Genomic DNA, 25,881 nt, shown 5'->3' on the forward strand with positions numbered 1-25,881 from the left:
TCGTTCTTTAAATCACGTTCAGTTTGTTTATTACTGGTTGTCAGAGAACGAAATATCGAATCAACTGGCGAAACATATCATTTGTGAAGCTAGGTTCTGAAGGGAAGAGGTTCGCACGTCATTTGCCACCCTCGCCGTATTTCAATCCTGTGTTCCGTTAATCGCGCAGCCGTTCAAGATGACGTCCAGAAAAGTCGGGATCTGCAAAAACGTCCTGGTCGGTGGAGCAATATTTGCCATGTTCGGCTGGCTAGTATTGCTCAGTGTCAATGTGAATCATATTCTGAAGAAGGATAACGTGAAGTTGGCAGTAAGTTTCAACTCATCTCTTTCTAATCTTCGAGGAAATAATCATTTAAAGATGAGGCTATTGATTGCATTGCCCATCCTCACCGTGCCAGTTTGTGGCCAACCATTCCGCATTTTATGTTGCTCCCACGTTTATAACCATGTCACCAAAATTATGTTTAATCGCTATTTCAAGAAAGTTGAAAAACTTACCAAACTATGACATTAAGTCTCGATAGACAATCTTTTGATGTTAAAGAATCAACTATATTCCATTGCAAATATCAAACAATTCCCCTCGATGATATCCCTTTTTCATAATTTTTGCCACGGTCCGATATGTTATGAGCAAGGCCCGTGTGGGCTCGCCGTCATTTGTAAAATCGTGTAAAACAGTTATAAATTATGTTGCAGGATGTTCTAGGCCTTGGAAGACAGAAGCGAGAGTCAGGCGGTTCCAGTTCATCGTCCAGTCTTGGTAAGTTTGTAGGATTGCATATCGTTCTAAAAAATTCTGGACCTACGTCCAAAGTCAGCACGCGAATCGGGGCGAAAATTCGCCACTCATTCGCCTCCAAATCGCTCCCTGCTTCGGCGATTCTATCATGATCAGGCGAAAATTCAAACTGAATAAAAATCGCAGGCGAAAAAAATAATCGCGGCTAATTCGCTCTCACCAACCATCGGAACGAAGCGAATATTTATGTGTTTTAATATGCGAATTCCCACATCAGCTGCTAGCAGACCGAACAAAAACACAAACTGGAATTCCCGGTCAACCTGACTCCAGTAATCATATACATCACATCTATCCACGAGGAGCTACACAAATTTGGCACAGAGGTTTGAGGTTCTTAGTATTATGGTATGCATTCCGAAGGATTGTGGCGGAATATACCGAATCATATAGCTAATCATAGTTAGGCTTATGTTTCCGAGACTCAGCAAACCAATCAAGATCGTTGTAGTATCCGGTCATCCTAAACAGCGTCCACCAGCGCCCACCAGCGTTCACCAGGTTTAAAGTCGGGTATAAAGTCATCAAAATTAAATTTTGTGGCCAAAACGTAATACGTACACCATAAAAAACACATTTCCTGAAAATTTCATGCTTATTTCGTTTATGACCATTAGATTTTACTTTGATGGCTTTAATGTATATACACGTATGTGTTTAAACCTGGTGGACGCTGTTTAGTATGACCCGATTTGTTTACATCACGTGACTGCATTTTTCCGCCGATGAAACATTTTACAAGGCGAAAGTCGTTGCAAAATCGTTTGGAAAATCGGACAAGCATGCAAGAGCCACCAATTTCGTAAAATCGCTCCATTATCGCCTGGAGTAATTTTTGGGGCGAAATCGAAGAATAGGCGCGATGTGGGCGAATTTCGCATCTGACATACTGGCGATTTCATATTATCGCCTCACATTCGCCGGTCGATTTTCGGACAGATTTCGCAGGCGAAATACTGTAGGGTGAATTTCGCCGGCGAATATCGCGAGCGGACTTTGGACGTGCAACGTACAGCACAACGAAAATTTCATGGTTTGACAGGCTTGGATGAATCTATTTGGTTGTGAAAGCGTTCCTCGCCGATTAAATCTGGGGGAAAGTTTAATACGAGCGTGTGAATTGTGTCAATCTAACTGAAAAATGGCTTCAAGCTAAATGTTTATCACAGGTGCATGCGTGACTGGAGATTTTCTAGACCGGATCACGCTATTGTGATAACTACTTTCACACCTAAATTATACCCCGGGATTATACCAGCTCCAACAGGTTTCATTATAAGAGCACAGGTAGCGACACCTGTTACTTGACAGAGACTTTAAGGAATTGTTTATTATGTTACAGGTGGCGCCACCTACATCCGGTGGGGTAGAACAACATGCCCAGCTGATGCTGAACTTGTGTACTCGGGTAAGTAAGAGCTTAAAGGGAAACTCGCATCATTAGCGGGCTTCACTCGCAACTCCTAGTGTTCTCTACAAGCCCTTTTGACAGGGCGGCGGCCCACCCTACCTTGCCAGCTTACCACCCTAACTTGGAAGCATTCACCATACGTTATCCAAGACTTTGCAAAGGGTTTCGATAGGGCCACCCTACCTGGTGTTGCACACTGGCCAACCTTCTTGAGTATCAAGGGAATTCTGTGGAACTCTGAACTCACACTCGAATCCTGAAGTGAATCGAATCGAATTTTAGTCCAAATCCGCCGTTGAATTCTCCAGAAAAAGCATTGACGGATTGAAGCAAAGGACCAAGAACCAAGAAGGTAGATTTATTAACTTCGCTGGAACTCTTGATATATACCCGATCGCTATGTTTAAAATGCTTTTACAAAATGTCTCATATATATTATAAGGACCAAAGGCAGTTTCTACACTCTCTGCCACAAGGTTTGATACCACCATTAATTTACTAAAGTCCTGAAATATGAGACAAGACCACAATTGATTTTTAAGCCTTTTAGCAGTTAAACTGTCAATGTTTGACCGCGACGCATCAAAGAACGCGTGGTGTTGTGAATCTGAAATTTAGATTATGTTATTCCGGACAGTCGGGCAAGTAAATGGTGAAAAATAAAATGGTGATTGACCACGGAAATTTTTTTTTAATCGACAAATTAGACAGACTTTGATATTTCCACTCTTTTCAGCCAACTGGCAGAAAAAACTCAAAACACGCCCCCTATTACCCAATTAGCAAAATTCGAAATTAATTTTTTCATCAAATAATTTCTTTATATCTGTAGACTTGCCACAACAAATATTTTTTCAATACCTCTCCAAATATGTACTTGAGAGTAAAAAACATGCACTCGTCTAATAGATAGGCCTGGACCCTCCAACCTATGAATATTCATTAGTGGTCTTGTCTCATATCTCCCTGTCACAGTATGAGGCGCCATATTATCTTAAAACAGTGCCAGTGGCGGCCTCCGCATGCGTGGGGCGGTGCATGGTCTTCACATTCAACCTCTGTTTCCAGAGCCAGAGGCAAGACCACTATCGATTTTTAAGCCTTTTAGCAGTTCAATTGTCAATGTTTGACCGCGACGCATCAAATACTGCGTGGGGTTGTGAATCTGAAATTTTGATATGATATTCCGGGCAGTCGGGCAAGTAAATGGTGAAAAGTAAACTGGTAGTTGACCACGGAAATTATTTTTGATAATCGACAAATTGGACAGACATTGATATTTCCACTCTTTTCAAACAACTGGCGGAAAAATCTCAAAGCACCCTATTGCCAAATTAGCAAAATTCAAAATTAATTTTTTTATCAAATAATTTCTTAATATCTGTAGACTTGCCACAGCAAATATTTTTTCAATACCTCTCCAAATATGTACTTGATAGTTATAAACATACTCGCGTCTAATTGATAGGTCTGGACCCATTTTGAATTGCTAATCAATTGGTCGACGGATGTACAAGTTGATACACATTTACTTCGTGCCAGCTGTGGGGCCGAAGAAGAGCTTAATCCGAATCTGACAATAGAGGGACCCGTGTGTTGGAGTATGTAAGTTTTCCATTTCTTCAATGCATGTTTTGGTCATACAATGAAAGCAAATTTCTATTTCATGCTATCTCATTTGTAGGCTATGCCGGGGGTCAATTCAACGGTTACACCGGTGGTGGTGCTGGCTACGTCTGTCTGACTGACAAACCAAAATATGCCACTTACACAGCCGCTTCAGAAAATACTGGGTATATTTACGGAGTGGAACTTAGACCGACTGGGAGTATATTCAACACAGCTAACGCTAAACCAAACGCCTTGCAGTACTCGGACGTAAAGTGCGCAGTTTGTCAAAGTACAAGACCGGCCAAGGTAACTTTCTGACCGTCGAATATGCTTCAAATATTTACAAAACGACGAAAATTACAATCCTCTTATTCATCTCAAAGACTTATAAGCCGCCCACATCTATCTTCTTTTTGTAAAAGCAGATTTGTGAAGTAAGGGGTACATTTAGGCCGCCAAAATAACCCCGGTCTAAGATTTTCCAAGTTCGACGACACTAAGATTTTCAGTCAGTAGGGGACCTGATTTTCCAGAAAAGCTTTCAAGACGCAGGTCCCATCTCATTATATCACTTGATTTTACAATACAGACCCATTGCGTCCTTTTAATCTTGAATTCGGGCCATTCTTCAACTGCATTAAGTCAAAAGTAGGGTCCTTTTTCATTAGCCTGTGACAATAAATGACTCGTTCGTCTCACAATTATCAAAATTGCTTGCTGCTGAGAATGGTGTTCAATCACACGTTATGTCCCTATGACATTTGGACAAAGGAGACATACTTTACTAAATAACAACTTCCCTATGTCCGTCGTTTCAGATCATGATACCTGGCACGAAAGAATGTGTTCCCGGTTGGACCATGGAGTACTGGGGATATCTGATGTCTGAGCAGTTCGACAGGAAGGGAAGGACAGAGTTTGCATGCGTGGACAACGCCCCTGAATCTGGTAGCGAAGGTGGCGCCAAGAGTGAGGGTGGCGCATTGATGTACCATGTTCAAGGTATATGCGGTTCACTGCCGTGTAAGCCGTATGTGCAAGGTTATGAACTAACATGCGTCGTTTGCACGAAATAGTGTCACACAGGTTATGGTGATGCCGGTGTAGAAGTAGAAAATGTCCCCCTGGAAGGCGTGTCCGGCACTATTGTAATCTGACGGATGATGGTATGGTTATATTGAGACCAAGAGTGTCAATAGCTTTAGCTTAAAGCGAATAATAGAATCAATTGATCCCAGACAATCCAGGGTATTTCAAACTTCTGCACTGGTTAGGAATCATCTCGAAGAACATATAAGAACAAGGAATCGTTCTTTCTTTTAAACCTTTTTTAGGCCGGGGGGGGGGGGGGGGTTATTGCAACGAATTGCCATCGAACATTTTGAAGGTTGGAACCTATTGTGGGACTTTAATAGGCGGAGCTTATAAATGTTTAATGAATGACATACAGTTTTGCAAACTGTCCTTTATTATATGTTCTTCAGTCCTTGTTATTATGATGTACAACACAGATACATACTCCAGTTTCAATGACCTAAGGCCGGTTCGAAACCAAGGACATTTTCTTTGTGACCATTCGATGCCATTCAAAATGTTAATTCGAACAACACCTAGACAACAGACAATTTTGACAACACTTGAAGTCGTCCGATGCTCATGACGTCATGTTCCTACCTAACCCTTATTTCCATTTGATTATTGTAATTGATCAACAGGTCTTATATCAGTGAAGTTAGAGTTAAAGTGCTTGAATAGAAAGTAGCTGCAAAAATCACCTGGTCAATTACACACTTTAGTGTATCATATTACATGAGAATGACTTTTCTTTCATTGTTGTAAAGAATCAAAATACACTGTATGCATTATTGTTAACCATATCAACTGTAGTCACTTAGAAAAATAAAGAATAACCTCACTACTACGATACATTCTTTTCTCTCATCAACTTGGCAGGCACTGTGTAGTCACGCAGTTCTGATTTCTGCACCACTTAGGAGTCAACAAGGATACATTCTGAACTATCAGCGTCTCCCCTGATTGGTGTTACGGAATCCGCGGGGTCGGCGGAGTGGATCCAAGGCTTGAGGGTCAAAAAGAATAGGACACGGTCTTTATCTGAAATAAAATTTGCAGATAAAAATTTTCGTTACGTTTTTAGAAAAGTTCACATACGAATTGTGGTAAAGATTTTTATAACCTGGCCTACCGCAGCAAGAGTGGGGTCGGGAGCCCAGGTTACAGTAGATAGCTTCGGGCCTAATAATCAGGAGGTCGAACATTGCCCTGTTTCATTCTGGTGTTATTCTCTAAACTTGTCGTCTGCTTTTGTCGTTACCAAAACCGAACAGCTCCATCAAACCTCTATTGAACTGTCTTCCAGTTGCGCAGTAAATAAAAAAATTAACAAAGCAATTTAAATCGACCATAAAAGCACCAAGATACTTTAGGGATGCGTAGACGATGTCGGAGGTGTACAGAGGTGAAAATCTTTCGATGATGCCCAGTACATCATATACACTGCCCGGAGTCTCCAGTATGATATTCACAATCACCACTGCCACCACACGAATTGTGGCCGTATTTCGTCCTCCGGTTTTCTGACTTTTTCAACGAGTTGAATTTGGTGTGGTTTAGGGTTTTTATCACAGAGATTGTGATGTATACCAGAATTGAGCAGGGAACAACCAACTTCACCAATATTGCAAGGATATTTATGTAACCAAAATAATAAATGGGATGGTCGTATAGTTCTGTATAGGTATACAAGGGCCTCGTTCTTCCAACACAGGGGTCGTAACGATAGTCGATAGTGTAGCCAAAGGGAATGGGGAAACGGTACGCAAGGGCACCGCCGAAGATACAGCCTAAAGCAATATACGCGTTCCTCTTGGTGCAAAGCGAAGACGCACTCAAGGGGCGACACACAGCTATGAATCGTTCCACCCCGACACACACTGTAATGTAAATGGACGCAGTCTTGGCAAACGACTTAATGGTCTTAATATACGGATACGCTATGTTTGGTGATTGCTATCTGAATCTATATAATCGATAGATTAACGTGGACAACCAATGTCAATAAACATATTTATTGGGAGCCATCTTGAGAGGGGCGTCAGAAAAACAATTCCATGGCGTAATGGCAAATGGTATATGGCGTAGCAGCCAATGGCGTACCTAGACATCTCCCCTTTAAAGTTTTTAAGCTTGAAAACTAAATGTCATAACATACCAGATTTTTGGTATAATCAAAGTCCTAAAATCACACTGGTAAACTGAAACCAGTTAACTCTCAACCAAACTTATCAATTCTTTTAAACTCAGAAATTACAACGGTCACACAAAAATAACACACACAACATACAAGTATGAAAGATATAAAAAGAACTCTTTCTCCAAAGCAAAGCCTACACTGCAGGTTAGGGGTAGACTGCCCGTCCCCTGCCGCACACCGACGGGTATTTCGACCCAGCACAGCCGGTTGCATGACCCAAATATAATAGGCCTAAAATGTTATAGCGTCTATTTCGCAAAGTCTTTCTGCCAACCTGGAGGCTTCACAGTCCTCCCGGATCTCGTAGTCACTGGTTGTGACATTGACGATTCGGCATTCGAACTCGGAGTCGACGCTGGGGTTTCTCGTACTGGATTCGGCTGTATACTTGGCTGTACATTTGTATGTACCGATACGGCTGGTTGTGACTCGGACGAGTCCGAAGCTTTGTCCTTGCTGTTGCTGCCATTTGTCTTCGGGAGAAGTTGTAAATGGCGGCGATTTCGACGATACTCCCTTCCTGACTGTGACTGCACGACATAGGATCGAGGGGTTTCGTGCTGTCTAACGACGGTAGTGGGCTGTCCCCACTTGGACTCATTGTCCAACTTGACTCGGACCCGATCACCAGGCATTAGTTCAGGCATAGGCCTAACTCCATGCCTCCTATTGTACTGTTTTTCATAGTTCATTTGCGTGTTCTTTACATTCTCTGACAGTCTTTCGCGATCAGGCCAATGAGGTGCTAGTGTCTTTGAGAGTATCGGCAATGTTGTACTCATCTCACGTCCCATCATTAGACGACTAGGACTATGTCCTGTTGAGACAACTGGTGTTGCCCTGTACACCATCAGTGCTTTCACTGGATCATTCTGCGATATCTTTCCGCGATAGCGACTCCACTTTCGGCTTGGCCATTGGCCTGTGGATTATGCGGGCTACTTGTGGTCAGCATTATGCCATATTCATTGGCAAAGTCTTTGAACGCGTTTGAATCGAATGGCGGGCCGTTATCAGAGAAATGTTCTTGCGGCACGCCCCACCTAGCAAACAGAGTCTTGTACTTAGCAATCACACTAGCGGCTCGGGTATCATTCATCTTGATTATCTCAAGCCACTTCGAGTAATAGTCTATGACCACAAGGTATTTCACTTTCTCGACTTCGCAGAAATCGGCTGCTATTTTCTGCCAGGGGCGGTCTGGCTGAGGCGTAGATATCATCGGCTCATGTCTTTGTGTGGGACTGCGAATCTGGCAATGTTCGCATTCCTTCACTATGCATTGAATGTCATAGTTCATGCCTGGCCAGAATACAGACATATTCGCGCGCTCGCGGCACTTATTCACTCCCTGATGTCCATCGTGAATACGGGCTAGTATATCGGACCTCATTTTCCGCGGAATAACGATTCGATCACCCATGAGCAATAGTCCATCGGACACCGACAATCCATGTCGAACATTGTACAGTTCAAGTACAGAGGCGGGCACATTACGGCTATGTTGTGGCCAGCCTTCAAGCGTGATTTTCATGGCTTCAGTCAGTTCTTCATCACGCGCTGTTTCCTCGCGAATTTCGACCAATCGCTGGTCAGTCATGGGTTTTGCGGAGATAACGGCATTCACGTAAAAAGTAATGTCCTGTTCAGGGGTACTATCGATATCTGCGCATTTCAATGGCTGTCTCGACAGCGTATCCGCGACTACCAGGTATTTACCTGGCACATGCTCAGCCTGACAGCTGAACGGCATGAGACGCATCAATAGTCTCTGACAACGTAATGGTACTTGATCGAGATCACGAGTGTTCATGAGGGGTACCAAAGGCTTATGGTCAGTCTCTAATCTAAATGATTCAAGTCCCTGTAAGTATCTTCGAAATTTCTCACAGGTCCACACCGACGCGAGACACTCTTTTTCAATCTGAGCGTAATTTTGCTCAGCCTTGCTGAGCGTTCTTGAACAAAATGCTACGGGTTTGAGTTCAGTGCCCTGTCGCTGCATCAGAATTCCTCCAATACCGTAACTACTCGCGTCAGCGCTCACAATTGTCTCTTTGTTGACGTCATAGTATGCCAAGACTGGGGCACTGCAAATCAGGGCCTTGACATTTTCGAACGCTTCGCTCTGGGGCGGTCCCCATTGAAACACTTTGTCGTGATGTAACAACTCATTGAGCGGAGCTATGACAGTTGCTAAATTGGGAATATATCGTCCCAGGTAATTGATCATTCCGAGGACACGTCGCAATCCTGGAACGTCACTCGGCGGCTCTAACTCTGCTATCGCTTTCACTTTTTCCTCGTCAGGACTAACACCGCTGGAATCGAATTTGTGACCTACATATCTCAGGCTTGGTTTTCGGAATTTACATTTGGGTTTGTTCAGCTTTAACCCAGATTTCTCAATGCGCTGCATGACAGCGTCTAACATAGCATCGTGTTCCTCGACGGTTTTCCCGTAAATTAGAATATCGTCCTGCCAGACAATTGCACCAGTTCCCTCTAATAAATCGTTCATAATTCGCTGAAAAATCTCACTAGCACAGGAGACACCAAACGGTAAACGACGGAAGCAAAATCTGCCCATCGGAGTTATGAACGTGGTCAATAGGCGGCTCTCCTTGTCAAGAGGCACCGCCCAGTATCCACTAGAAGCGTCAAGAGTTGTGAAGACGGTTGCTCCTGACAACTTGTGGATAACATCATCAAGGGTTGGAAGTTGATATTGTTCACGTTGAACAGCCTGATTCAACTTTTTCAAATCTGCACAAATTCTGACCGACCCATCCTTTTTGGGTACAGGAACAATCGGACAGCACCACGGGGTCGGCTCAGTGACAGACTCAATCACATCTGCCGCATGCATGCGCTCAATTTCGGCCTTTACCTTAGGTAGTATAGGGAACGCAATCTTTCTAGCAGAATTGACGCTATACGGCTCAGCATCATCGCGTATCTTGATTTTCACAGGGTCACAGTTCATCAAACCACATGCGCCAAACACAGATTCCTTGATTTCCTCGACTCGCTGAACTAGACCAAGACCAGTGGCGACACTACGGCTAATCAGGCAACTTTTCGAAGCTCCTGACGCGACATAAACTTTGAACTTATATCGAACACCACAATGCACAACAGGCGCGATAAACGTACCCAGGGTATCTAACTTTCCCCCAGGACTATCAAGAATAACATTTGGCTGGACAAAAGCGGGTTTTGGCCTCAGCGACTCATAAATACCTTTATTTATGATTGAAACATCAGCGCCTGTATCAATTTTGAACGCGATTGACTTTCCGTGAATTTTGAGATTGACCGTCCAGTCATCTCTCGAATCTTGAATTCCGACGTTTCCTAAGAAATATTCCTCGTCAGGCTCGTATTGCGAAACAACGACCTCCTTCACCGTTTTGGACCTACATCGACCCTTGAAGTGGCCCTTTTGGTGACACCGATTACATAACGCGTCCCGTGCTGGACACGTTTCGGTTGACTTGTGGCGACCATACCCACATTTTCCGCACGTTTGCTGTGGGTCGTACTCTTGGTAGTTTCCACGATCATTATTACGTTGCTGGCCTCTCCACGAATGACGATTTCCACGACTCCCACGACGATGTCCACCACGAAATCCACGCTGGGGCATACCGGTACCACGGGCCCCACGTTTGACCTCACTAACGGTCGACTTGGCTCCACCAAGTGTCAGCTGCTCCATCTGTGTGGTCACCTGCTCAGACTGTCTAGCAGTCTCGATTGCATCATCAAGTGTCAGTTTCGTTTTTAGTTGCAAATCTTTCGACACTTCACGGTCTTTTATACCGATGACCAACCTGTCCCTGATCATGTCATTTCGAGTGGTACCAAAGTCACAGTGCTCAGACATCTCGTACAATGCACGTACAAACGATTCTACAGTCTCATCACCTTTTTGTATGCGTTGATTGAACACAGCACGTTCATGAATGACATTTCTTTTTGGTACAAAATGTCCATCAAATTTGCCCAGAACTACGTCAATTTTCTTCTGATCTTCCTCAGAAAGCTTAAAGGACTCAAAGACATTCTCAGCCTCCTTTCCCATGGCATAAATGAGGGTAGAAACCTGCACTAAGCCGTCTTCTTTGTTGACTTTCGCGGCCAACCGGTAGCGCTCGAAACGCTTTTTCCACTCGGGCCATTGCGATGGTTTGTCGAATTTAAACGGTTCTGGGGGGCTCAATTTTGCCATTTTTGACAAAACCAAACTATTGTACCTGTTCTAGAGTTCATGGGTCTTTAAACCGCTGTCACCATGTTTAGTGATTGCTATCTGAATCTATATAATCGATAGATTAACGTGGACAACCAATGTCAATAAACATATTTATTGGGAGCCATCTTGAGAGGGGCGTCAGAAAAACAATTCCATGGCGTAATGGCAAATGGTATATGGCGTAGCAGCCAATGGCGTACCTAGACACGCTACATTAAAAAACTCGCATGTAATCATTAAGCAAACCGACATATCTGTGATATCGTCGCATGGTGTTGCGAAGAAATTCTGTGATCAAGACAGTGCTGTCTGTTGCAGCCAAAGCTCGGAGAAAAATGCTAGTTGATGTCAACGGCGTCTCTCGACCGAGGACTTTGAATGCTAAGCAGTTGCCAGCAAGGCCAAGTGGTGTAACGATGAACATCAACGGAACTTGAAGAATAAATGAAAAATAGTCGATGAAGTTGGTTAACGAACTCAGTGTGTAGCCCGAAAGGCATTCACGGCTCCATAAAGTGGAGTTGGACCAGGTAAAACAATTGAAGCGTTAACCTCCATATGGATAGAATCCGGGATTGTATCACACTGTATTATGTCCCAAATCTAAAAAAATAGTGCGTATAGTTATCATATGAGCAGAGCAAATTTCAGACACTGCAATTGATAAAATGCCGCCATCTTGGATATCGGCATCTTTGATAATCCTACGTCATATACTGCTTCACCAGTTCAAACTGGTAAGGGTAAGTCTTATTCAGCCTCAGTGCCACTTTATTTCATAAAACGGTTTATCTTCTCAATAATTAACAAAACCTGACACTTTCTGATGTGTTTAAGGTGATTTTATTGGGAACTATAAATGCCGCGTGGGGCAGCTATCATTTTTGCGGGCTTAGTGGTGACGCCGTAGCCTCTTTGCAAATCGAAAAATTATTTCCTTTTCTATATCCGCGGTACTACTTTCTGAGATGGTAGCAACTTACTTGTGCCAGAGTCTTTCGAATAAATTTTACTTGAGGCGTTACGAGGAACGAAATCAGCACCTCCAGTGTCGAGATTGGTATGAGTCCCGGTATCGGTAGGAGACTGCGGATTGAATTTAGATCTTTATGTCGGGACAATAGCGCAAAATAGTGCCATATACCCGCGAGAGGATTTTGACTCATCCGAGCAATGGCACGTTGAAATAAGAGCCCAATAACCCCCCCCCCCATAACCCCCCCCCCCCCCCAATCGACTGGCAAACACCCCCAATGACACGTGGTGTGCGTGTGCGTGCCTGGGGGGCTGGGGGGGTTGTTTGTCAGTCGATAAGGGGGGGGGGGCTATTGAGGTCTTATTTCCACGTGCCTGTGATTCGAGCCAAGAATAGAAGCCAGTGTAAACTTGTGCAGTGTTGGAGTATTGTAGCACTTCCTCGTCTACGCCAACTTTCGACGTTCCAAAGTTGCATACGGAATATCTTTCACGGTGGATTTAAACTCATTCTTCTGGAGACATTGGCATGACATTTTCACAAATGAATATATGATACATAAGCTATATGATTGGCGAAAACAGTCCCTATGACTTCTTAAATGAGTGGTCTTGTAATACATTGTGAACACTTTAAGCACTGTGTAGTTCCCTGGTAGCGTAACTGCGGACGGAAAAACGCCGAGGAATTAACAAGGTTCCGTAGCCGACAGTCACCGTAGTGTTTTGTGCCCGTAACGCTATAGTGTGGCCGGACCATTCCCACTACAAGTGGTTAGCACATTTCGTCAGCCTCATGTGAATTCAATGCTGCCGCCGCAAGCGCACTTCACGATAGTCGATGATCAACTGATGCCGGCCTGTTATCGCCGTATTAAGATCGCCCGCCGCCAGTTTATCCGTCTGTGTATGTTAACAGAATGAACATCGACTGTCACGGATATATACACAGTCATACAAGTACTGAACTCGCAACAGACTCTAAAAAACGACAGCTGATCATTTCTAGTGTTTGTTGTACATGATTGTAAATCGAGTATGTATCAACTTCCGAATGGATATTTGACTCCGGGTGATTATTACGTGTGTTATATCGACTATAGGCCTACAATAGCATTCCGCGAAGATGACGTCACTGCAGCTCCTGCCCTCTATTTCCCCATCGCTGAATTACAGGCAATGTCGGACAAACATGCGGTTTCGTAATGGATTCAGGCTTTCTAACAAGGGCAGTTAGATTCAATCTGGCACATGTCCGAGTGTTGGAAATACTACATGATTGTTCTGAATATTTCTCTCTCTGACTCTATGGTATCATTCATGCTAAAAACAATGCAGGGTCAAAGATAATTGACTTTGAAATAAGCTCAAATGCGTAGAAATAAGTGTCGATGTCCGACTGTCACGTGACTAAAACGTCATCAATATCTTATGCAAATGACCTTGTGAGCTATAAATAGTAACTTCGCGGAATGCTATTATGCACACAGGTCCTCTTTTACCATTGGTTGTCTTCAGTGCAACTTTTCCACATGATCTATGCATATTTTGTACATACTAATACAAGAGTCCCACGGTGTGACCCTTTGACCACAGTCTGTTCTATTCACGAATTACACAATTTATCGATATGGTACATTACATTACAGATTCAATTCAACATAAAACTGGAAACATAAAACATAGGAATGGGCCCTCATCTGTAACTCCCAGTCCCTTAAGAGTTAAGGATATGTGCGGCCATAATAGGACTGGGTCCTCATATGTAACTCCCAGTCCCTTAAGAGTTAAGGATCTGTGCGGCCATAATAGGACTGGGTCCTCATCTGTAACTCCCAGTCCCTTACGAGTTAAGGATCTGTGCGGCCATAATAGGACTGGGTCCTCATCTGTAACTCCCAGTCCCTTACGAGTTAAGGATCTGTGCCGCCATAATAGGACTGGGTCCTCATCTGTAACTCCAAGTCCCTAAGGAGTCAAGGATCTGTGCGGCCATAATAGGACTAGGATCTCATCTGTAACTCCCAGTCCCTTAAGAGTTTAGGATCTGTGCGGCCATAATAGGACTGGGCTCTCATCTGTAACTCCCAGTCCCTTAAGAGTTAAGGATCTGTGCGGCCATAATAGGACTGGGTCCTCATCTGTAACTCCCAGTCTGCATCGACCTTGTTGGACCTGATGACCCTCATCTGACTATCAACCACCGCATCCTGAACCGAGTACGTGCTCTTAACTCGCCGCCTGAAATTAAAAAGATAATATTAGATGATCAATTGGTTAATAAGCGACATTACAAAAGTTTTTACACCACCGTGGTTAAAACCGTTATGATTTCGCGTTGGGGTGGGCCCGAGCCACGACCATCGGAAAGATAAACTGGAAAGCTAGACATTCTTTGAGGTTGTCCACCCCAATAACAGCCTCGAATTGCTTTTTTTACATTATGAATGTTCAGAACCATGTCCATATTCGGTCTCGGGTAATCTTTGATGATGCAGGAATACGATGCTTATCAGTAGAGTAATAGCACACTTTCTAATACATAAAATCTGGACAATAGCGCGTAGACCTCATTCTCTGTATCCGGTGTAACGTATTTGAGTGTTTCCGTTTCCGAGTGTTCTACCTCATTGTTTGGGGACGCAGAAAGATAGATTGACACGTTTTTCTGTGTTTACCCCTACTAGCATATACCCATGGAGCGGGCAAAGTTGAAATATAATATACATTAGTTAAATGGGCACGATGATTGAGCTACATTAGATTTCTAACGTTACTGAAGTTTTATTAAAGGTTAAACACGAAATTAACTGCATTTAGGGACTTATTGCTGCTATCTACATGCAACCCCCAATAGATTGATTGGAGTACGCTATTTTGCACAATGCATTGAGACCAGTGACAGCAGGTCCTGTTCCAAATAAGGCCCTCACATATTAGGCATATCACCTACCCACTCCCGTACCCAATGCCACTGTCGGACCAAAGCCAGGCGCATGGAGAGATGCAGAACGCAATTCAAACTGACAACATCAGTCAGTAAAGAATAAAACAAAGAGCAAGCGCTGGCCACTGTACATATTTTGTCCATCCTGGCATAACTGTTTATTGATACCCTGACTGCATGTTCCGGTAGGCCACTCTCCAGAATTTGCCTTATCACTCAGGTCAGTGTTTCTCGAATAGAACTAAAATAGAACAGGCTAATAATTAATCTCCCTGCTAATACCCTGCACCATGGACCAGGTTGTATAGCACTACATACGTGCTGGAAGCTAATACTGATGTGGCAGGGAGAATATGCGTGAAGTTTGTGTATGCTTTTGAGAATGAGCGGAGCTCTCCAGTCGACGTGCTCTCTGAAAAGTTGTTATTTATTCTAAAACCACGAAGATATTCGACGTATGACACCCTCAGTGACACTCTTACATATGATCCAGACCTACGAAGCCAAAGGTTGCAAGAATTCGACGCATTTCCAAAGCCCAATTTTGAAACAAAAATCGCCTCCTAAATAGCGGCCACAACGCGCATTATAGTATAGATTCATGGTCTCTCTATTATATGGAGAGAAAAAACACATATGCTATATGTACACCGGCTCAGTTCTATTTGAATTGAACCGGATATAGTAGAGCGCATCCTGAGATTTAGGTCTTTGATCATTGATTCTCCTACCTCGTTTCCAATATATTGAGAGGCGGAGTACGTTGAAAACCACTGGTGCCGGGATGAGTAGAACGTAATACACGCGTTATTGTTTAGGTTTGGGATATTATCTGTTAATCTGAGTACAGGGGGGGGGAGGGGCTTAAACTTACCTAACGATAATGATACCTGCAACTGTGATGATGAGGAGCGCTGGGATGATGACGGCTATAACAATAACAAGGAGCGCTGGAAAGAAATGTTCAGAAAACTGCAATTTCAGACCGCAGGTGCTTTGGAGCACGGGGCCCTATTGGTATGAATGTTTTGCGTGAGGAATAGACTTCCAGTAACAATAGATCGAAATTAGCCGGATCTTTTGTGACTGGTAAAATTTAGGGATGCAAGAAATGCATGCCACCCCTCTAAATTTAGTTTAAGAAACGCTTCTTATGTCAATTGTGGTTCGTAAACTGGGATATTCATTCGATTGGGCACCATCGAGAAGTAAGCTTAACCGCATCATGTTGGTTTACTCATGATGTGATAGCATGAATGAATAAACATAAAGATATCACTGAGAATTACGTAATTGGAGCGTTTTCATATATTATCGGATCATCACTTTTTTGGTACACAATTTAAGACATTTATTTTTTCTAACGAAAAGCTGGCATTTGTTTCAATTCAATCCGTCAATCTCTTCTTGAGAAATCCGCATTAAGCCGAAGTTATATAGGGTTCATGTTGTCACTTGTCATGATTCACTTGTCATGAGTTAACTGACTCAGGCTTGAAAACACAAAGTATGTGTGAAGTGTCATAATGAACGTATGTAGCAGCCCGCTCTATGGAAATGACTTGTTTGTTCTTCATGCCATGCATGAAAAGTGAACAGTGACACGTCACATGTGAAAACGTGAACTCTATATAATCGCAACCTTAGGCCCAGTGTAATCTCCTTGGAACCCTGAAAGAGGGATTATTTCACTCTATCCAAAAATCATAGCTGCACATTGTGTGGAAACACTGAAATACAGGGAACAGCCAAGAACATTACAACAGTGTAACTTGTTTAGTCAAACCTCGTAACCTATGCCACGGAGAGTGCGCCCAAAGTGATACCTTACCATGACCTCTTTCGGGTGGGATTGCTGCTTGTATATCATCATCAGTTGTGTTGGCTGAAGTAGTCGTCGTTCCGTCTCCATCCAACGCCCTGGAGGTAGTTTCATCCATGGGAGTGGTCGCGGGGTTTGCAGTTTGAGCGGCAGATGTCGCTGCGTTGGTCGTACTTGTGGAAACATCCGTCACATTGTACGATGCAGTGGTTGTATTTTCCGAGATATCTGTAGAATTTTCACTCAACTCTGTTGGGGTCTCGGTGACCGAATGACCAGGAGTGCTTGTAACGTTTTCACTTTCTACGGATGGACTAATGGTTGTGTCATTGCCCCATTCGAATTCAAAAGGAGGCTCTGTTATGTTCCACGCTTCTCCAAGTGTTGTTGTGTTTGGACCAGTTCCAAACGCTCTCTCCTCCCCTCCCACATCTGCGGTAGGAAAGCCGGTGTTGTTTCGCGTCCAGCTGACGTTCGCGCCATCTGCTGTGGGACGTGGTATCAAATCACTGTCAGTGCTGAAATTGGCTCCGGGTGCGGGGCTGCCTATAAGATGAAGAAAACACTCATGAAAGGTGAACAGTGACACTTCACATGTGAAAACGTGAACTTTATATAATCGCAACCTTAGGCCCAGTGTAATCTCCTGGGAACCCTGAAAGAGGGATTATTTCACTCTATCCAAAAATCATAGCTGCACATTGTGTGGAAACACTGAAATACAGGGAACAGCCAAGAACATTACAACAGTGTAACTTGTTTAGTCAAACCTCGTAACCTATGCCACGGAGAGTGCGCCCAAGGTGATACCTTACCATGACCTCTTTCGGGCGGGATTGCTGTTTGTATATCATCATCAGTTGTGTTGGCTGAAGTAGTCGTCGTTCCGCCTCCATCCACCGGCCTGGAGGTAGTTTCATCCATGGACGTGGTCGCGGGGTTTGCAGTTTGAGCGGCAGATGTCGCCTCGTTGGTCGTACTGGTCGTAGAATTTTCACTTAACTCTGTTGGGGTCTCGGTGACCGAATGACCAGGAGTGCTTGTAACGTTTTTACTTTCTACGGATGGACTAATGGTTGTGTCATTGCCCCATTCGAATTCAAAAGGAGGCTCTGTTATGTTCCATGCTTCTCCAAGTGTTGTTGTGTTTGGACCAGTTCCAAACGCACTCTCCTCCCCTCCCAAATCTGCGGTAGGAAAGCCGGTGTTGTTTCGCGTCCAGCTGACGTTCGCGCCATCTGCTGTGGGACGCGGTATCAAATCACTGTCATTGCTGAAATTGGATCCCGGTGCGGGGCTGCCTATAGGTGAAGAAAACAAAAACATGGGACTGGTGACTGACCTGTCATGGTGACACGCTGAAATACCACAATGACATAAATATACACCAGATATTGAGCTCTAAAGGTCTTTCAGCCAACAGAAAAATGCACCTCAGCGAAAAGAAAAACAGCCAAAGGTTTTTAGATCCTGTATGACTTAAGTTTAGACGGTAGGTTGGAGCTAAAAAGACCCCCAACCCGAGGTAGAAAGTTTCCTTGGTGGAATTTGATGTCCACTTAACGATCACAAATTTGGTTTTGAATAACTACTAAGGTATTTTAGCCAACACAAATATGCGCCCTCAGAAGTTTTCACCACGGTTTTTGAGATTCCGAAAAGGAACTGGCTATTCGAACCGCCACGGTGTATGGGGGCATTGTTTCCGGTCTCATTCGCACCGTCAGAAACACCGTTACGGTGAAAGGTACCGTACCGTGATGGTGCGAATAATACGGAGTGAATAAATAGATCGCACCGTGGTGACATGGGTGATGGTGGGTAAGGAAAGTAGGCCTAATTCATGATTGAGGTTGTGTTTGTTTGTGACGAGTGTTGGAAGTGCCTTTACTCCTGGCTCCGGGTGTGGGTAGGGTCCTTGACTTCCAGCCAGGCCAGCCGGCCCTGTCACGGTACGAATAGCCACGGCCTTCCGAAAAACCTCTTACGGTTTTTCTGTTCAATTGAAAAACTCTCCGTAGTGCAGAATACTTTGTGTTGGCCCAAACATTGAACGACAGATTCATAGATTACCTACCAGCAGACACCTGTAGATCTGTTTGTTGCACAATGTTGTAGCAGCATATCCAAAACGTTAAATACAACAGCATTATCAAGACTTTCTCAGAGTTATGCCTCAACACGAAAGAAGAACTCAAATTGAAGTCACCAACTGCTCTGAATCGGCCTTTTAAGTATCCGTGGTAAAAAGAAGTATATTGTGGTAAAATAGCCCAGCCCAATCATGCCTGTTTGTCAGATTCCATTCTCAAACAGTATCCTTCCGTAGCCATTCCTCAGCAAATGCGACTTAACTTCGAAATAAGTTCAAATAAGGAAGTTATGATAAACTCATGTTTTTTTTCGTCATCATATTCCTACTTAAATAATGAGTCACATCACTCTTCTTCTTGGAGCCTATTTCCTGTATTATATATAGTTCAGCAGACGATTTCTGGAATCACGAATTCTCTCCCTGAAGCCTGCATGTGCATTTTACTTCTGATCACATTACGAAAGATGTATTGTCAAATACACACGAAATGCACTGCGTGTAGTACATGTATATAAGCCTGAATCGTTATAATTAATGCTTTTGGTAATTTTATCGCAAATTAGTTCACCATTTCCTGCATTTCTATAACTTGTGCTGAACCTTTCAAATCATGATGTTATGCCGACACACAGAAAAGAGTCAAATAATGAACGAATGCTGATTATTCAACGTGTATGGGCGGATGTTTGTCCTACATCTCGTAGCCTAGCTAGACCTCGGGATACTCTAAGCCTCGACACATCCGTTGTTTAAGTTTTGCTCTACAGTAGCAGTCTCTTAGAGGAAGTATTCAACCGACCACTATCACCCCATACATTCTTATTCCAAGCCTAAAGCTCTGTACACACTGACAACATTTTGGGAAACATGTTGGCCAACATGTTGTCCAGGTGCGATGTTATCGAAAATTTTGCCCTGTATACACATGACAACATTCGACAACATGTTGGGCAACTTGTTGTCGAATGTTTCCGAGAAATGAGGATTTTTGAGGGAATATTTTTGAGGGAAATTCATAAACAATGGAAGATTCCAAGAGAAGAAGATGTATTGTCGGTGGCTCTGCCATAATTTTACGTATCCTGATTGAAAGACGGCGAAGAAGACGTAAAGATGAGAAAATCCGCGTTTTATAACAGCCGAGAAACGAGTGTGGACAAGACCATGGATTTATATGAGACACCAGCATGGGGCAAATTTTGTAGCTATTTCTAGAATAGCAGCTTTCTTTTTGTTCTTGTCTTTATATTCCCTGGATGTTACATCCCATAAACAGGCACAACTTTCTCATACTGCAATAAGTTGTTCAACTTCACTCAGTAACCATTCCTTGCTTGAGGCTGCCATTTTGACTACATCACATGGCTTAAGGTAGATCATGTGATTTGTGGCCTATTTCTGATTGGATAAAACTCGACAACATCATTAGCATCTCGGCAACAAAATTGATTTTGTATTATTTCGACAACATTTGAGCAACATTTGGCCAACATGTTACCGAATGTTTCCGAACTGTACACACTGCCAACATTTTCGATAACATCGCACCTGGACAACATGTTGGCCAACATGTTTCCCAAAATGTTGTCAGTGTGTACAGAGCTTTAGGCTAGTATTGCATAGATAAACCTGGTTCTCCCCAGCGGGTACTATATTAACATCATCATGAGATTCAGGTTTTTGAGACTCGTACGTCGTATACAAAACCCTGAGATGTACTTGGGTATTCAGGCATCGACCGGGACAGCGATTAACCAAGATCGCATTTTCAAAATTTTATTGAAGCGATCATGTGACTATATCCTGGCCATACCTCAGTGCCATGATCGATGTGCATTGTACTAAATTGATAATTGGCTGACAAAAAAGTCAGCAACAATATTTTTCGAACATAAAAATGACGTCATACATTTCAAAGAAGGACGTCACTGGAATCGGACGCAAGCGTGACGTAACTCGCCTGGAGGCGCGGTGACGCGTTTCCAAGGATACGACCAAAGAAAAGGAATTGAGATGGCCGCAGTCAATTGCGGATGATTTTTGACAACAACATGTTAATATAACAAGAAAAAACAGTCACTATGACGGGTGATTTATTTGGAAGGTAGGATAAGATGGAAAAGCATACGAGCGTGGTCAGCGCGGTCTTCCTGGACGCACGATCAATTGACCCGAAATTCAGGTACGAGATGACTTGGAATTTAAGATTTTGATTCTACAGGGTGTTGTTTACTTTTCATAGATTGGTTCAGGCGAGTGCTAAACAACACATGGAGGACTCGCCGCAGGCGGTCATAGCGTATGCCAGGGACAACATCCATCTTGAAACAGGTATGCATCAAGGCCTGTCTCCGCATAAGTGGTTTACTTTACGCGGCGTGAACGCACAAGACCTTTGCTACCATATTACCCACTAACAACGAACTTGTGCGCGATACGTAGCTTAAATTGCTAAGAGGTTAACCAATGCTTTCTCGTAGATAATGGTTGTTGAAAAGGAATAAATCACGAGTGAATACTCCTTGTTTAACTTGCAAATTCATCATCATTAGCTTATATATCTCACTTACACCTTACATTTTGACTGGAGTCAAATGTGGCTATATCAGTGTCTTGTGAGTTTATGTAGGAAATAAAAATTCCATTAGTACGATATGTCTTAGTTTTATAACAGGAATTGTCTAAGTTTGGAAAATAATCTACTGCTTAGACCACGTTCCTTCTTTGTCGCCAGACCAGCGCTACCTACCCGACATTGTAGCGGCGAGGACTAGCAACGTCCTCCACACCGTCGACAAGGCCACCACGAGAGATGAATTCTTTAAACATAGACAGGAAAGGAAAAGGGAGAACAAAAATTGCGGATTTTTCTCGGTCAATGGAGAACCTTACAAGCCTCTTGGCGACATATGCCTTAACTCTAAGATTCTCACGCTGCAGAAATTACTCCCTGACTGGCACCTCGAGGTTAGTAATAAACCTTATCCCATTTCATTTTACCGTGGTAAAGATCTCATCAAAAATCTACTTCATTCTTGGGCGGAAATAGCTTGAACATGCTGAAATCAGTTTTGGCCAGAACGATGTGAACAGCCATGTGTTTTTCATATCGTTCTGACCAAAGGTACTTAGCTAAACTCGGGAATGAGACCCGATCAAATTTACCAAAAGATAGTGGTGTTTCACAAGACTAGATTATCCTAAGGGTAGGCCTAAGCAGTGCTCTTTCACGGTGTCAAGTAAAGGCGATAGACCTTACTGTCCAGGGCTGTGTGACTTTACTATTCTTCATCACACGTATACAGTTTAGTGACAAGAGGTCAGCCAAGTACCACAAGGGAGACGCGGTGGCGCAGTGGTAGAGAGTCGGACTCATGATCCGGAGGTCGTGGGTTCGATTCCCTGCTTAATCGTCACTTTGTTTCTCCTACTGGTCGAGTTCAAGAATGAGCGCTTTGTAGCTGCTCCTTGAAACCCCAGATTGACTTCTGTGGAGACCGGGATGATGATAGTCCCAAAGCGCTTGAGAATACCCAGCTATTGAGTAATTCGAGCGCTATATAAGCGCCGACTATTATTATTTATTATTTATTTACCTTTGGTAAGATCTAAAGTGTTTTTTCAGGGGTACAAGGTTGACCTCTTAGGTTCAACTAAGTTCATTTGGCCAGATGATGCGAAAAACACTCCACTTTCGCCCGTGTTTCATCGAGTAAGCTCTGGTTACATTGACATGATTACTCTCATTGACAGGCCGGTCAGGTGAGCATCCCAAGAAGAATTAGAAAGTATAAGGACAAACCAGAGAATGATAAGGTAAATAGTCTAAGAGGGAACAATGTTATTTTGGCTTCGGGTCTTCCTCAAATTAACTTAAGAAATGTATTCCATCCAATCATATTCCATTCATTTCATGCCAGTACACATGTACATTCCATGCCATCCATTCCCATCCATTCCGATACATTCCTATTCAATTCCATTCCATTATATTCCCCACCATCCATTCCATTCCATTCCAATCGATTCGATTCGATTCCTTTCTTAATTCCATTCCATTATATTCCATTCGCATTCTCGCCATTCCACTCCATACCACTCCACTCCACTCCACTCTATTTTATTCCATCCATTCCAATCTATTTTTTTTCAATTTTATTCCATTCCATTCCATTTTTTCCATTTTATTCCATACCAATCAAATCCATTCCATTTTTTCCATTCGAATTCATTCCAATCAATTATATTCCATTCTATTCTATTCTATTCCGTTCCATTTCAGTCTAAATTGACTCTGACCAACAGTGGACAGGAAATACACACATCTCTCTTACATCACATAGCGAAATTTGAGGCAGGTGGCATAGCTCCCATCAGAGATAGTATCCAGGAGTCCAGGGATCGACTAACCGCAGTAAAAGGGGGCATCCCGTACGAGACAGTGATCCGATTAAAAGAGGTAAGATAATCCACACACTCAACGATATCCAAACATTTTTAAATAGTGCGTATTCACTTCGTCCAGGCATATCCGGTTCCGATCTGTGTAAATAGAAACGGGGTTTTTGCAGGGCACCAAAGTCAGTGGTAGTTTCTCTATTGCATTACAATCACTTCCAGTGTTTGAAAGATTCTCCAAATATTTCGGATGTATTCGAAGGCCTTTGTCAGTTGCTAGAGACCTCACGTGATCTGTTCATGGTTCGTGGGATGTTCGGAACTGAGTAAAATTTCATCCTGAACATGGCCTGTAGCTCTTCCGAAAACGAATGCAAATCTCCTGATGAAGCCTAACTTTATTACAGGAGGCGAAGGCGAGGGAGAAGGCGCTCAAGTCGGAGGAAGACGCAAGACTTGTCATGAAGCAACTCTCCAAAATCAACGTGGCCTCCTCGCAGCATGGAACCCTCCTCGCATCCGTTTCTTCCCATCATGCACCGGAGGTAACGGCAAGGAGGACGGCGGCCATTACTGAAAAACTTTCGAGTATCTACGATATTCTCTGCTGCATTCACAATTTGAGGGCCAGGGATTTAAAGACAAGGGTATGTTCACTATTCGTTGTTGCAAATGATTTTCACCTTCATACGGCACGTAATGTACGACTATCTTGACAACGTACATGTACCAGGATCCGAGATCGAAAGCCCTCCGGCCGTACATTTTAAACAGTGTTTTCTAAACAGTGATAGGCCCAAGCGCCGCTGTGGTGTAGACGCTGGTACTCTTGACTAACGGTCGAAAGATCCCGGGTTCGATCTAAATTGTCGGCGAGAGACTGTAGGCAGGTCTCCTTGTCACACTTTCCTCTCTGCAACCAGGTGTATAAATCGGTACCGGTCAGAAATGCTTAGATTGTAGCACTGGTTGAGCAGATCATCTGAGGTCTGATGAAAGATCTATGATGACCTCTACCGTTGTTAATGTCAGACTATAAACCCAAAACTTAAACTTTTTAACTTTAACGTGTCCGAACCTTTGGCACAATGTAGAACGTTGGCCTTGTGAGTAAAAAGTGTCGAGTCCCGACACGGTTGATTATACCACCAGAGCCGTAAAGATAAATAATTTCAGGTACCCCTTAAACATGACGTCCTGAAGACCCTGTGTCTTGAGCCCCTTTCGACACCGGGCGACAGGAGGACGCATGCAGGACGGTGAGTACCGGACTCCTAATGACTACCCTTGGCACACTGAATAAAGTCTCAATTCAGAAGAATATACGTATTCTTACGTTATGCTAGATTCGGTTCTGGTCTATAGCATTACATTCTTCAACGGCGGCTGTAACCCATGTTAGTGCATCAGCGTCGTTCGTCAAGAGGAGATCTTAGGATGATATGCGCTGAGAAATCTGCATGGATTGTGGGTCCGAGACGTGGCAACATTTCGGAGGCAGAGGAGAAATGCTACTATCGTGATAAGTCAAACATTTTAACGAACGGCGTAGGCCTTTAAAAGAAAACATAAGCATAATATTTAGCTTTTTTCCGTTTCAGTTTCCGCTCCAAGATTCTCCATTCTATCATAGACGCAGCCTCGTCATCAGACTCGCCAAAAAACGGATTAACTCCAATTATGAGCAGGTAAAGCGTTTTTCATATCATTCTGGCCCAAGGTGGTAGAACTCAGGGATGTGACCAGATCACATTTACCAAAAGATAGTGGTGTTTGATAAACCTATGCTCTTTCATGGTATCGACTAAAGCAGGTCAACTATGACACCGGCTGTCCAGGGCTGTGTAACATCACTATTTGTGATCAAACTATTACTGTTTAGTGACAAGATGTCAGCCAAGTACCTTTGGCCAAATCTATCCAAATGATAGGCTAAATATGGGGTGCAAAATCCCAACCGCTGAGGCAAAACGTGGCACAATGTACATCGTTATTTCTCCAACATTACATTTTACATCAAAAATATATGTAATACGCATTCGCAACCAATGCGTTTTTGAATGAAAGGCTACATTCACTATTCAACGTATCATCTTATCTTTTAGCATAAGACCTGGTTCCAAACTGGTTCACTTTGGAGGACGCCGCCGACATGGCCCAGGGTTGTTTGTCCTTGGTGGAGAAAGCCCCGAACCAAGGGTAGAAACCTGGGACGACCTTTTCCATATATCAGACACAATTTGCAAGGAACGAAAGAGATCTCACTGGGAGAGCGCACAGGAAAA

At 43.4% G+C, this 25,881-nt stretch overlaps 2 protein-coding genes across 2 annotated transcripts; one reads left to right on the top strand and one right to left on the bottom strand.

The window, feature by feature from the left end:
• LOC135497283 (short-chain collagen C4-like) lies at positions 1 to 5,751 on the top strand. Its single transcript, XM_064787054.1, has 5 exons — positions 1 to 310; positions 703 to 766; positions 2,148 to 2,213; positions 3,901 to 4,133; positions 4,646 to 5,751. The coding sequence occupies exons 1-5, from the start codon at positions 179 to 181 to the stop codon at positions 4,901 to 4,903; spliced, it is 753 nt and encodes a 250-aa protein (XP_064643124.1). The 5' UTR covers positions 1 to 178; the 3' UTR covers positions 4,904 to 5,751.
• Positions 5,752 to 13,330: 7,579 nt separating this feature from the next.
• LOC135496748 (mucin-2-like) lies at positions 13,331 to 19,332 on the bottom strand. Its single transcript, XM_064786228.1, has 5 exons — positions 19,181 to 19,332; positions 17,919 to 18,404; positions 17,113 to 17,649; positions 16,156 to 16,231; positions 13,331 to 14,575 (listed from the first exon to the last, which is right to left on the bottom strand). The coding sequence occupies exons 1-5, from the start codon at positions 19,251 to 19,253 to the stop codon at positions 14,437 to 14,439; spliced, it is 1,311 nt and encodes a 436-aa protein (XP_064642298.1). The 5' UTR covers positions 19,254 to 19,332; the 3' UTR covers positions 13,331 to 14,436.
• Positions 19,333 to 25,881: the final 6,549 nt, after the last annotated feature.

The sequence above is a fragment of the Lineus longissimus genome, chromosome 12 (assembly GCF_910592395.1).
Source record: "Lineus longissimus chromosome 12, tnLinLong1.2, whole genome shotgun sequence".
Taxonomy (NCBI): Eukaryota; Metazoa; Nemertea; class Pilidiophora; order Heteronemertea; family Lineidae; genus Lineus; species Lineus longissimus.